The sequence below is a fragment of the Cucumis sativus genome, chromosome 4, assembly GCF_000004075.3.
Source record: "Cucumis sativus cultivar 9930 chromosome 4, Cucumber_9930_V3, whole genome shotgun sequence".
Classification (NCBI taxonomy): domain Eukaryota; kingdom Viridiplantae; phylum Streptophyta; class Magnoliopsida; order Cucurbitales; family Cucurbitaceae; genus Cucumis; species Cucumis sativus.
In genome coordinates, this window is record NC_026658.2 from 23,515,318 (window position 1) to 23,528,662 (window position 13,345).

At 31.2% G+C, this 13,345-nt stretch overlaps 1 protein-coding gene across 1 annotated transcript; it reads left to right on the plus strand.

Annotated features, from left to right (window-relative positions):
* The first annotated feature begins 1,552 nt into the window (after nt 1-1,552).
* On the plus strand, nt 1,553-6,945 carry LOC101204627. The gene is made up of 6 exons (XM_004146048.3): nt 1,553-1,701; nt 2,297-2,399; nt 2,597-5,111; nt 5,495-5,611; nt 5,963-6,114; nt 6,473-6,945. Exons 2-6 carry the CDS (start codon nt 2,301-2,303, stop codon nt 6,644-6,646), a joined length of 3,057 nt encoding a protein of 1,018 aa, XP_004146096.1. The 5' UTR covers nt 1,553-1,701; nt 2,297-2,300; the 3' UTR covers nt 6,647-6,945.
* The last annotated feature ends 6,400 nt before the right edge of the window (nt 6,946-13,345 follow it).

Below are 13,345 nucleotides of genomic sequence, written 5' to 3' on the forward strand. Positions count from 1 at the left end.
GTTGGAGCTATGTGGCCGTTTGTCACCAACTTTGTACATATGAATCAAACCCATTTGGAACGTAGTATTTATTTATTTTCTTTTTTATTGTGGAAAAATAGTTTATAATGATAGATGTCTATCGTTATATATATTTGATTATTGGGTTAATTGTTTGATAGAATTTATACTTAACAATGCTTTAAATTTACGTAATAATTTAATAATGATCTTCTATTAATTTATTTTAATTAATATATTTTCAACTCTTGAAAATTTCAAATTTAAGACATCCAAAACTCTCTCGAAGCCTTCCATTCGGTAGAGATTGTAGATGTTTAAAAATTTTCAAATATCAGGAATCTTACAATACTGCAAAATACGAAACAAACACGACAGTCTAAATGTGTTCATGGAAATCTAAGATGGCCATGAATAAATTGTCCCTAAATGAATTAAATTACCAATTCAGGAATCGAACTTTTGAGATTTTAGGTTTAGGATTAAGAGTTATAGTTTCATAGCTATGTGCATTTTAATTTTAAAGTTCACATATAATTTTGGCATATTCAATTTTTGGTTGGTATAACAAGTGAGGAAGATATATTATAGTATTTGATGTAAAAATGATGGAGTATAAGAACACAAACTACCGTGTTTGTGATATGATGAGAAGTGAGTTCAATTTAGGGTTTAGTGATCATGTTTAATGACAATGTATTCTTTTTGTTTGTTTTATAAGTGTTGAGTTTCTTATAATACTTTTACTTGTGTCTTCGTATTTGGCTTGATTAATTCTATATGAACCTTCATCAAATAGCCAGCGATAATAATATTGATTTTTGCAAGAAGGTTAACAATTAGTGAATCTAATCAATGAGTTGTAACTTGTAAACAACCATGCATTCTCCTATCCTCTAATTTGTATCATTTTCAATATGAAATAACTATAAATTAATATGATTCTAAATTTGGACGTTTCGTTTTTATAAAGTGGTAATTAAATAAAATTTATGAACTCCTCAGACAAGATAACGACAATTAAAAATTAGTCATTTATCTAATCTGTAAATATGTCATGGTCATTGAATTATAACATTCTCATTTGTGAAATGGTGTAAGGTATTAATTGAAGTTCATACAATCTACTTCTTAGATTGTGAGCTTTTGTTGTACAATAGAGATTCCTGTACGATGAATTTGTATATAATGAAACATTTTTAAATATAACCAATAAATTGAAACTATTTAAAAAAACATAAGATATATTTGTATATTAGGTATATAACAAAATGAAAAAATATTTTTATATTAAAAATCTAATGATTTAGTATGGAAATTGTAGGCATATATGTGTGTGTATATATATATTTTTAAGAAAGATAGAATGGTATAATTTAAAATGTATATATTGGAAAAGATGGCAGACAAACAAAGCATCTAAATATTCTTTCACAATTAGTTGAAATCTCTTATTTTTAAAGTATTAAAGTTAACAACAACCTATTTTTTGTTTTTTGTTTTATAAAAATTAGTTTGCTATGTGGTTTTAAATTTTAATATGAATTGTGAAATAAGATTTTGATATAAAGGATTAAACCTCTCTAAATATTTTCATTTAAAATAGAAAAACTAAAGAAAACTAAAACCCTGTTCCTGGACAGCTTCCGATGAAGAACATTCATCCAATCCTATGATCATAGACCTCCACACCCTCTTCAGGTTCTTTTCTCTTCTTTTATTTCCGTTGATCGCAAACCCTTTTTCATTCCGCTGCTCGCTTTGTGTGAATGTTGGAAAAATATTCATTTTTTCTTTTCTCTTTTTAGTTGTTGAATTGAATTCTGGAAAACAATGTGATCCTGTTTATCAAACTTTTAAAAATACGCTTCTCACATGGCTATAATCCGTATATTTTCACCCCACCTTGATTTTGGAGCTATGATCGTTTAAAGAACACTGAATTTGAAGGGTCTTTCATATTTTTTTTATTTTTTCTTTAAAGTCTTATTTAATAAGTTTGAATGGGTTTAATCAAATTATAGGGATGGGAGAATGTAAGATTATGAAATCATTACTGCCATTGTTGTGAAAGGAAGCTTTGTTTCTGCTGTTATTTATGTTTTGTGGTTGTAAGACTGATGATTAACAAAACGTTTATGGAGTTGGGGAGAAGTGAGGTGTTATTCTTGTTCAAACCAACTTGTTTTTGTAGTCAAGAAAGTTGCGCTACTTGATAGTAGAATGCCTTACGTTGGTCTTTTCTACGAGTCTTGTAGTACCGTTTCTTTGGTTTTAAGGATTATGACTCTTGCAGGTGAATGAAAATGGATTTGAAACATAAAGGTATATCATGGGTTGGAAACATGTTCCAAAAGTTCGAAGCAGTTTGCCTGGAAGTGGATAACATTATAAACCAGGTATCTTCATTTATTTTTCCTTTTTACATTTAGTGATCCAATCTTTTTGACAAAGGATTTCATGTGATGGCTTTCTTATTGAGTTGATTATGTGGCTCTATTCACCGGTTCATCATGCAAATGAGTAACTTGTCACTACAATTTGATTCTGTCTTTTTGTGTAGTAAGAATAACTTTTAAACTGATCTTATGCACAGGATAAGGTCAAATATGTTGAAAACCAGGTTAGTTCAGCAAGTGCAAATGTGAAGAGATTATACTCTGAAGTTGTTCAAGGTGTACTTCCACCTAAAGGGGATCCCATGACATATGAAGCTAAAGCACTGGCTCAGAGGGGGCATGTTCCAATTAATGCATATTTCAGGTCACCGTCACACAATGAAGGAAAAGCTGCAAGTAATGTTGTTAATAAATCATCTGTGGGGCATGGTACTAGTACTACTGATCAAATAGATAACCGAAGTCAAGCATATTGTCAAGTTCCCTTTGTAAATGAAGAAGTTGCTCAAGTTCCTAATCACTTGTCTTTAGAGTTGAATGCTGATTTACCTTTGAAAAAGAATGATGATGTCTTTTTAGATAAAGGCTCGCCCGAGAGCATGAAAGAAAATACCGTTGGTGAACTACTTTCAAAGAATAATGATGGCTCATGTACAGATAAGCTTACCCTCATGGAGTCCGATGCTAGTGATCCTTTGAAGCACTCACTAAGCAATGTAAATACAGACATTAATGATATTAAGAAAAGAGCTTCTTCGGTTTGTGAAGGCTTTGATATGCAATTGGAGGACGATGTACTTTTAGTAGGGAGCAATGATGGGGTTGTGACAAATAAAGATGAAAGTAAGAGTTTTAAAGAAAATACTGTCAATGAGTTACTTTCAGAGAAAAATGATGGCTCATTGACAGATAAGCTTTCCCTCATGGAGTCAGATGCTAGTGATCCTTTGAGTCACTCACTGAATAATGTAAGTACTGGAATTAATGATGTTAATAGAAGAGCTTCTGTGGTTTATGATCGCTTTGATCTGCAATTGGAGGATGATGTATTTTTAGTAGGGAACAATGCTGGGGTTTTGACAGATAAAGATGAAAGTACGAGTTCTGAAGAAAATATATATGAACTACTTTCAGAGAAAAATGATGGCTCATTGAGAGATAAGCTTACCCTCATGGAGTCAACTGCTACTGATCCTTTGAGTCACTCATTGAGCATTGTAAGTACTGAAATTAATGATTCTAATAAAAAAGCTTCTTTGGTTTGTGATGACTTTGATATGCAATTGGAGGATGATGTACTTCTAGTAGAGAACAATGACGGGGTTTTGACAGATAAAGATGAAAGCAAGAGTTCTGAAGAGGATAGCTCCATGAAGTTCAATGCTAGTGATCCTTTGAAGCATATGGCTAATTGTACACCTTGTGAAGTTAAAGTTACAAATGATGAAGCAATTCTGATTTTGGATAATTCTCATTTACCAGTGGAATCTTCCAATCTCTCATGGAAGAATGAAGGCAACTTATCAAATGAAAGCTCAGAGTTTCTAAAGAAGTCTGTCACCATGGAATCTAACACTGCCGATCATTTGAATGAAAACCATCTTAATCATGTATGGAGTGGAACAAACTTTGTAGGTAAAGAAGCTGATGATTCTAATTTTCTTTTGAAATCTGTGGTGCCTTCGGGCAGGATGGATCATGTCATGATGGATAAAGACTTCAATAAGAGTTCTTTGAAGGGTGCTATCTTTGAGGATGATCCTAGAAGTCATTTGTTAAATCTACCCAGGCATGCAAATGGAATTAGCTTCACCAACGAAGAAGCTATTATGGTTTTTGATAGAAATCATCTGCAGTTGGAGACGGAGATACTTGCTAGAAAGAATGACGATACCTTGACCGTTAAACACTCCAATGAAAGTTTAATAAAGGATACCATCTTGGAGTTGGAGCATGATGCGATATATCCTTTAAAGAACCAGCCAAGATGCACATCAAACAGCACCGAATATAAAATTGAAGAAGTTTCTTCAGTTTCAAATGATTCTTTTCGAAAGTTGAATAGTGGGGTTATTTTGGGGAAGAACGTTAAAGCTTTAACAGATAAAGCATCAGATGTAAGTTGTAAAGAACAGGCCAATTTAGAATTATCAACTGAGTTAACTTTGCATTGTGGTGAAGAGTCAATTAAGGAATCTTTATGCAGTTATGGTAATGAATGTGAAGGGGACATTGTGACCTTAAATGGAAGTCTACAGGAAACTTCGATTCATTGTGCAGATGTTGAATCCATCCATAATGTAGAACAAGCTTCCAGCTTCTTGGTAAACAATTTACTTGGTTTTTCACAAACAAAGGAGACAACTTCGAAGTACTTGGAAAATGGAATTGGTTATTCTTCTAATGCTGTAGATGCTACTTCTTCTGAACGGGCTTCAATAGTTTTAACTAGTGGGGAAACTGTGGAAGAGACAAAGCCAGTCTCCTCTTTGAAACCCCTAGCAAAGGGTTCTTTTTCTGCTTTCAGAAGTTCGGTCAGCAACCTTTCTAGTGGCACTGTTGTCCATGAAAAACCTGTTGAACATAATGCACACACTGAATGTAGATCTCGTTCATCGTTTCCAGTGTTCAATAATCCATCTTATGGAAACAACGCTTCAAATATGAAACTTGCCTCCTCCAGAAGCTCCTTATCATCAATGGAATCATTAGGTATGTACACTTATCTTATGTTGTTAAGGTGTTGAGAATCCCACATTGAAAAAATCACATTTGTAAGATAGATGAGCTACTTCTCTAATTTTCAATTGGTTTTGAGATGAAACTTCATACTATTAAATATGGTATTAGAGCCCATTAAGCCCAAACAGGTATTCGGTTCAAGATCGGTGAATCCAAAGAGGCACCATCTTGAGGGGGTTGTTGAGATGTTAAGAATCTCATATTGGAAAAACCAAAGGGACTCACACTTAAGATAGATGAGCTACTCCTCTCATTGCCAATTAGTTTTAGATAAAACTCCATACTATTAAATTTTTGTTATTGGATAAGTATTTGTGGTTTCTTCTGATTTTCTTAAACAATTCATGACACAGTTGGGACTCATGCTTCAAGAGCCAATGATACTACATTTCTTCCTAAATTCTGTACCGGAAGGCAGGGTGATATTTCCAAATCTACTAGTTCTAGGAATCCAAGTTTCTCTACTGAAGGTGTGTCCCTAAGCTTATTTTCATATTAATCTTTCAATTTTCTGTTGTCTATAATTATCATTATGAGATGGTAGTTCACATGTAGACTATTTTCATTGTAGATGAAAATGTTGCTTGTCTGTTTCGGTAATGATTTAGCTAAAATCAAAGTCAACCTATCATATCACGCTGTTTTTTTGAACTAAAAGAGATTTGCTGTTTACTATTAGGATTAGGAACTATTTAGTTTGTTTTCCTTGAAACTTCAGAAGTGACAAAATCGAGGATGGAGAATTTTTTTTATCTTTTAATCTTTCCCTTCCTTTCCTTTCTCATTAGGAATTAAACGATAATCTTAATAATATTTCTCAGGTTGTCCACATGATTCCAACGACTATATTTTGGATGCGGAACTGGAAACAGTGGATTTGGGACATAAAGTGAGCCATGAAGATAAATGTGACCTTGACTATAAAGCTCTCCATGCTATCTCTCGCAGAACCCAAAAGCTCCGTTCTTACAAGGTCTCTCTCCCTCAACTAACTTGTCATTTCATATAACATCTACAGTTACATATATGAGCCTCTATCAATTTTAAGTTTTGTTGAAAGATGTTTAAGACCTGGAAACACCGTTTTCTCTTTGGGATAATAATGTTTAACACCAACTTCAGCATAAAAAACAGTACGAAAGAGTTTATAACTAAAATGCAAAATGTAGGACTAGGAGTAACATGTTTACTGCGAGTTAGGAACATCAACTTCGTCTAATGAAATACCACTATATTTACCTGTCCATTTTCCCCCCACCATAAATATCTAAGGTGCTAAAATATTCTACCTTTTGTTTCTGATCTATTCTTTTTTACCTTCTAAAAAACAGAAGAGAATCCAGGATGCTTTTACTTCCAAAAAGAGGTTGGCAAAGGAATATGAACAACTAGCAATCTGGTATGGAGATACTGATATGGAATTCAGCACAAACAGTCCACAGAAATTGGAGAAGGAGAATCCATCAACTAATTATCTATCTGACTCTGAGTGGGAGCTCCTGTAAATAAGACAACGAATTTAGTTTGTCTCTGCAATCAATATTGTTTTCAGGTGGAGGAGAATCCTCCGTGCTGAAGATCAAGAGAAAGCTAGTCTGTAAATACCTTACTGTAGTCACCTTATCTGTTGCAGGGCATGACACCGGGCATAAGTAACCTTGGAAATTTCAAAATAAACGAGTTATAATAAATTTTGCTGCACATAATGCACTCTTTCTGGGCTGTGAACCTATGATGTTTTAATTAATTAATTAATTTAAATATACATATCTTTGGTAAATAAAGCTGTCTTGTTTTTTTTTTCCCTGTTTGGGAATGATCTCTTTGTTTGATCTTCTCTCTCCTAAATTGAAAAGGAAATTTGTGGACCTTTTCTTTTATTCACTATTATATGTATCCTTTGTTCTTATGTTGAGTTCAGCAATTAGAAGTACTTTTGTTGTTCTTTCTTCCCATCCAGACACTTGGACAAAATTCCATTCTATCTTCACGCACTCTCATTTTCTCAGGTTCCCTTTCTTTGCTCCTCTGAAGACGACTGGTAAGGTAATTGGGTCATTTCATAATTGATAGAATGATGTCAATAAAATATAAAGTTGCAAACAGTAATCCTAACTTTGCATTTTGTGGCTCTGTTGTATACTTTATTGTTATCGGAAACTTTTACTACAAAGTTTGGTACCTAATTGGAATGGTTGTTCTGTCTAGACATTTTATTGGAATAATTGTCCCGCCTGTTCGTGTCGGTACAAATAGAAACTGCTACTATCTAGTTTTTGTAGTACAACAGGTAGAATATGAGGATTTAAACTTCTGACCTCGAGGTAAAGAGTGGAGCTCAATTTTTGTTGAGCTACCCTCACTTTCACCGTGCAATAGTTTTTCTTTCAATTTTAATGTCAAATTCTGTTAGATGCTAATTTTCCTACGTTTCTCATCTCCAATCATTCAAAAACCAAACTCAAAATCACAAGAATTTGGAGATTTGGTCATTGAAGTGAAAGATTATCACTGTGTTTTTATCCAACTGAGAAAAGACTTTTGTTTGTTTAATGGTCTCAATCAGGATTCAGTTTTTCTATATCATAATTAGGATAATGGACTAGCTGTATCTTCTTGAGATCCAATAGTGTAGAGCTTTATAGAGTCATCCAATAGAGTATTGTTAGTGTTGGATCATGAGAATCACTGTATTAAGTTTGAAAAGAGCTGTCTTTTCCCTCTCTCCAAAGGCTGATATGCTGACATAGTATTAGGGGATAAATGTGACTGAATCATAAGTTATTGTGAGTGTTCATGATGAAAGCTCCCACTTAAAATAGTATGGTTCTGATTGCCAACCTAGTATTCACATGTAGTGGAAATCAGATAAGCAGCTGACATCAGTTTTTATCTCACCTTTTGTAAACTTTATCAGCTGGTTTTATCCATTTATGCCATCCCTACACTCTATGCATTTGTATTAGTTATTTCCCTTGTGCACTATAGTGATAGCTTACTCTATAGTCTATCCATTCTCTCTTTTTTTTCCCTTGACGATGATCTCTCTCCATTTTGGATAAATATGATGATGGCATGACTTTCTCAACTTTGTTACTTCTGCATCTGAGCGCAACACAAGACTTGGAAAGGACCTATGAAACTCACAAGTACACAATCACAAAGTTTTTTTTTTTTTTTTTTTTCTTTCTTTTAGAGATGATCCATTTTGGGATATGTTAACGTGACCCAATATGAAAGAGTGAGCGAAAACTAACATTGACAAAGTCCATATTAGGGGTGTTCTTCCCATTGCAAAATAATTAGAGCTCTAACACGGTATCTTATTTCAATCAAGATTTTATTCTTAAAACAACGGTTGGTCAAACCAATGATTAAAAATGAAAACCGTGTAAAACTTTGACCATTTTGCAACGGATGAGTCGTCTCTTATGCAATAATGCATATTAGGCGGCAAATTGCTCTATGATGTAAGAAAGAGTTGTTTGTAATTAGTTTTCTATGATTGAGTCATTCCGCATTAATACACTATTTAGATTGAATCATCCGTACATGAGATCACCAATCAACTTTTTTTTTTTTTGAGAGATTTTTTTGAGACTAAAAAAGCTGAATTAGGTACCACTGGAAATGAAGAAGTTAAGTGGATTTTGAAAAGAAGTTTGCCTTCTACTTTGTATTTCTTTTTTAAGATTGCTTGAATTATATTATATGCCTAACACAACATGGGCCATGTGTGTTTATTGGGAGTTTCATATCAAACAAGATGGCTATAAAATACTTCAAAAGAAAACATGAAGAGATGCTATGAGAAGCTGTAAAATGTCCATGTTTGAGCCCCCCACCCCCCAAACAAAATAATAATGGCTAAAGTAATGATCTCCCCTTCCATGAAAATATTTAGTCACATCCACATTAAAGTAAGAAGCTAAAAGAAATGCTACCCTCCCTTCCTTTAGCTTCTGCTTTTTCATCAAAACTCTTTAGATTATGAAAAGACTATATAAGTTAATGATAAAAATAATGAACATTATACTCATAAATTAGACGATATTAGAAAAGAGGAAACCAGAAAAGAGGAAAAAGAGAAAAAACCGAGAGGAAAAAAAAAGTTAAAAAAATTTGGGTTGGTTAATTAATATAATCAGTCTACCGTTTGAATAACAAACTAACAAACATGTCACAATGTCATTCCATCAAAGGTTAAACAAAAATATAATTCTAAAAATTCTTTTTTATAAAGTTTAGAGAGCGAATAAAAACAACTTTTAAAGTTAAAATTAAATGACAATGAAATAGATGAGAAGTGAACCATCAAGATCAATGGGGGTTGTGGTTTAGTCAGATCAATCAACTTTTGGTTGGCTGATTTCACTCCTACCAAACCAACCCATTACTAAATGTTAGATCAATAACAAGAACATGACATATCTTATACATCTTCATAAAACACTCACTTTTGTTTCTTTGATATCTTTTTCAATCACCCACACACACACACATATATATATATATATATTGCAATAAAACATGCATATAGATGAGGTAAAAAGTTTAAGTTCTATCTTGCCTTGAACTATTTGGTCACGTAAACGAATTTATACAAAAAGTTATAAATTAAAAGATACATATCATCTTTATTGCAAATAAAGCAACAATAATAATAATAAAAAAAAACATAAAGAGTAGAAAAATCAACCAAAATTAACGTGGTTTAATAACGGCGTAGTTTATCATTAAAGAAACATGATAGATAACATATTGACGATGTTTTTAATATTTTGTTTGTTTTAGATTTAATGATAAAAGAAAAGAAATGTGGTAATTTCTTTTGAAATATATCATTTGGGTTGTAAGGAGGAGAATATTGAAAATTGAATTAAAGATTTAGTTGGAAAAAAGAAGCATGATTTGTTCTCTTTGTCAATTCATATATTTTTGAATGCTTTGTTTAACTTTACATGTAGATAAAAAATTAACTTTAGTGAAAAATCTTGAAGAAGATCTTTGTCAACTTTTATTTAACAACTAATTAAGCACTTAAACTGTGGAATAATCAAAAGCATTCTTCTCTTTCTATTTTTTCAATCATATCTACTTTTTAGTACACCAAACTTATGAAATAAAAAAAACAACCATAATAATAAATCAAATTAATCTATATTTACGGGTAATTGCTTATCAATTTTAATCCTAAACCTTTTACATTATATAATTATTAACATTTAAATTATCTTCGTCCATCAACTATTTAACGTAACTTTTTGAGTCAACTAATAATTTAATATGAGATGAGAAGATAAAGTGGTATGAACGATCCTCTAATGATATAATATTAAATTATTAGCGTAATTGAAGTGATGAAAATGGTTATTTTGAAGTTTTGAACCAAAATAAAACAAATGTGAAAGTTGGCTAAGAAAGAAAAAGAAAAAGAGAAGTTGAGGATAATGTGAAAAGAAGGCAGTGGGGAGAGAGAGAGAGAGAAGCACTTTTAAAAAGGAAAGACAAGAAAATGGATAAATATATTCATAGTTTTGTCCAATTGAGAATAAGTAGAAAGAAAAATAAATAAATAAAAAATCTACCGACTAAGTTTTTATTTATTGTCCACATGAAATACTCTTAATATAACTTTGAAACACTTCGTTTCTCTTTTGGTCGGTTTTGGATTAATTACTTTAAATCAAATTAATATATGCTTTGTGGTCTGGATCATATTACCAAAATTCCTACTTATATATATATACATAGCTTAATTAAAACTACTTATATTATAATCACATGACTTTATATTATTATTTTAAAATTTTGCCAATATATTATTGAATTAGTTTCTTTACTTTAGGGTTAAAATTAAAAACTGACTAATAAGAATGTGACACGTTGTGTTGTTGGCTAATTACCAAAGATGGGAAGGACAAACAACTTTATAATAATGTTTTTTATCAAACATCTAAAATTTGGCCATGCCCTATTAAAAAAAAGTTGACTAATGTGGGGGCTTTTTATTTATAATATTAAAGTTGCCAAACTATATATATATATATGATATCATAATCTTCGACCCATTCTTATAGGTTTGTAGAAAATAAATAAATATTTATATAGACACTTTTGAGCAAACATTAATGGTGATATGAACATTAATCACACATTAGAGGTGTAAAAGGTCTTACTTTTTAAATTCTTTTTATGCAAACATCACGCTTTTGATCAAAGAAATTATCAATTCATATTTATATAAATTTGTTTTCTTATCACTGTTTTTACTATGGTTTCTTAATTCTAAAAAATTATTCTTTGCTTTTTCTTTCAAAACTTCCCTTTGTTTTTATAAAAATCTAATGTTTATAAATTTATTAATTTAATTAAAATCCAAACACATTATTAAATTGGATATGAAATGTATATATATTTTTTAGACGTCTAAACATGGAGTAGATAGAGACATTTTTATCTATCACGATTAAAGGATGTTGAATAGTATGTAAATAGATGAATTTGTAATGTAATTAATATAATACAAACAACATGTTTGGATTAAAAGTTTCGAGTTTCATTTGTAATATAAAACTCATTTTATTTTTAGAGTATTTTCAATAATTCAACCTTTTTTTTAAGAAAACATATTCAATGTATATATTATGTATTTTATTCAAAGTCAATCTTGAGTTATGTATCTATAGATAACACTGAATTAAAATAATAGTAAGTTATTTATACAAAAAAGCAAAGAAATTATTGAAAAAAGAGATTGTCATAAAATGTAAAAAGGGAAGAAATAATATATTGTGTATGTCATTTTCATTATTTCTCTTTATTCCAATTTTCTTACTTCATCATTATCATATGGAAACCACACACAAAATTCTTTGCATTTGCACATTTTTTTTCTTCTCATGAAATGGGAGTTGCAAAATTTGAAAATGAAACCCCAATGCACATTTTTGACCAAATTATTCTTATACTTATCCCATTCAAAAATATATATGCCATTATTTCTCACATACTTTTTCTTTTCGGTCGGCTCGCCACGATTATTTTCACTTTTAATTTTAAAATACCATCCTTATAAATATAGCAACAAAATTTAAAATATTGATACAACACAAAATAGTTTATTAATAAAACAAAATTTAGATTTAGCTCTAGGTTTGTTAGTCCCAATGACATCATATGTTACTAATAGACTATAATCGTAAATAGGTGTTTATTAATAATTAATAGTGATACGGTCTATCCCTAATTATAAGTGAGAGCGATAAAGTCTTGAGTATCAAACACAACGTACATTTCTTTTCACTCTAAAATCCTTCTAACCTATGTGATCGAAACTAAAATCGAAAAGAAATTAAGAGGAATAATGATGTGGTGTATATATATAGAAATATATCATCTCACTCTTTGATTTACAAAACCCACAAGAGATTTATTCTCTCTCAAATAGCTCACGGACAAAACAAAAACAAATACGACGTAAATTTGAGCATAACTCATTCTCTATTACCATTTCTAGTTCAACTTTCATCAAGCGATTTCGTTGAACTTGAAAGTGTAAAAATGAAAGAAAGAAAAAGAAGAAATGTATAACTATTCAATGATGGCGTGGATCAGGTCCTCCAGGGCTTAGTCTTTTGGACACAAAATGCCTTCCAAGCTTCTCTTTCTCTTCAATGATAAACTTCAACATTTCTTCCGCATTCTTTACAAACAGTTCGTTTTTCTTATTCGAAGATGAGGACGGAGACTGAGACTGAGACGGAGATGATAGTAAACGACTTTCAGAAATGGAAGAACACAAGAGCAGTATCAAAACCAAACCCCAAAACAAGATCAGCTTTACACTACAATTAGCCATTCAACTTCACAACACACACACTTTTGTTTTAAGGGGGTTGTTTCTTTTTTTCCTTTTTTTTTTGTTAGATTTCTCATACACACTTGTACAATTACCTATATATATAGATTGCATAAGCAAAGATAAGTGTAAAATGGGCCACCAAAAAACATAAAACTTTTCTATCAGTGAGTGCAATTTTATTTATTTATTAAAAGTCAAGATGTGACGAAAAAGTTGTTTTGTTTAACGAAAGAAAAGTTAAAATATAAGTCAGTGGCTTTCCCAACCCCATTTGCCACCATTTTCTCTCCGCCGGCAATCTTTTTTCATAATACATAAAATAACATCATGACCTTAAATT

What these genes read in the sequence shown, in the direction of transcription:
- LOC101204627 (XM_004146048.3), top strand. Translation starts at nt 2,301, where the DNA reads ATGAAAATGGATTTGAAACATAAAGGTATATCATGGGTTGGAAACATG. An exon ending in TCCAAGTTTCTCTACTGAAG is followed by an intron (nt 5,612 to 5,962) that starts GTGTGTCCCTAA and finishes AATATTTCTCAG; the next exon opens with GTTGTCCACATGATTCCAAC. An exon ending in AAAAGCTCCGTTCTTACAAG is followed by an intron (nt 6,115 to 6,472) that starts GTCTCTCTCCCT and finishes TCTAAAAAACAG; the next exon opens with AAGAGAATCCAGGATGCTTT.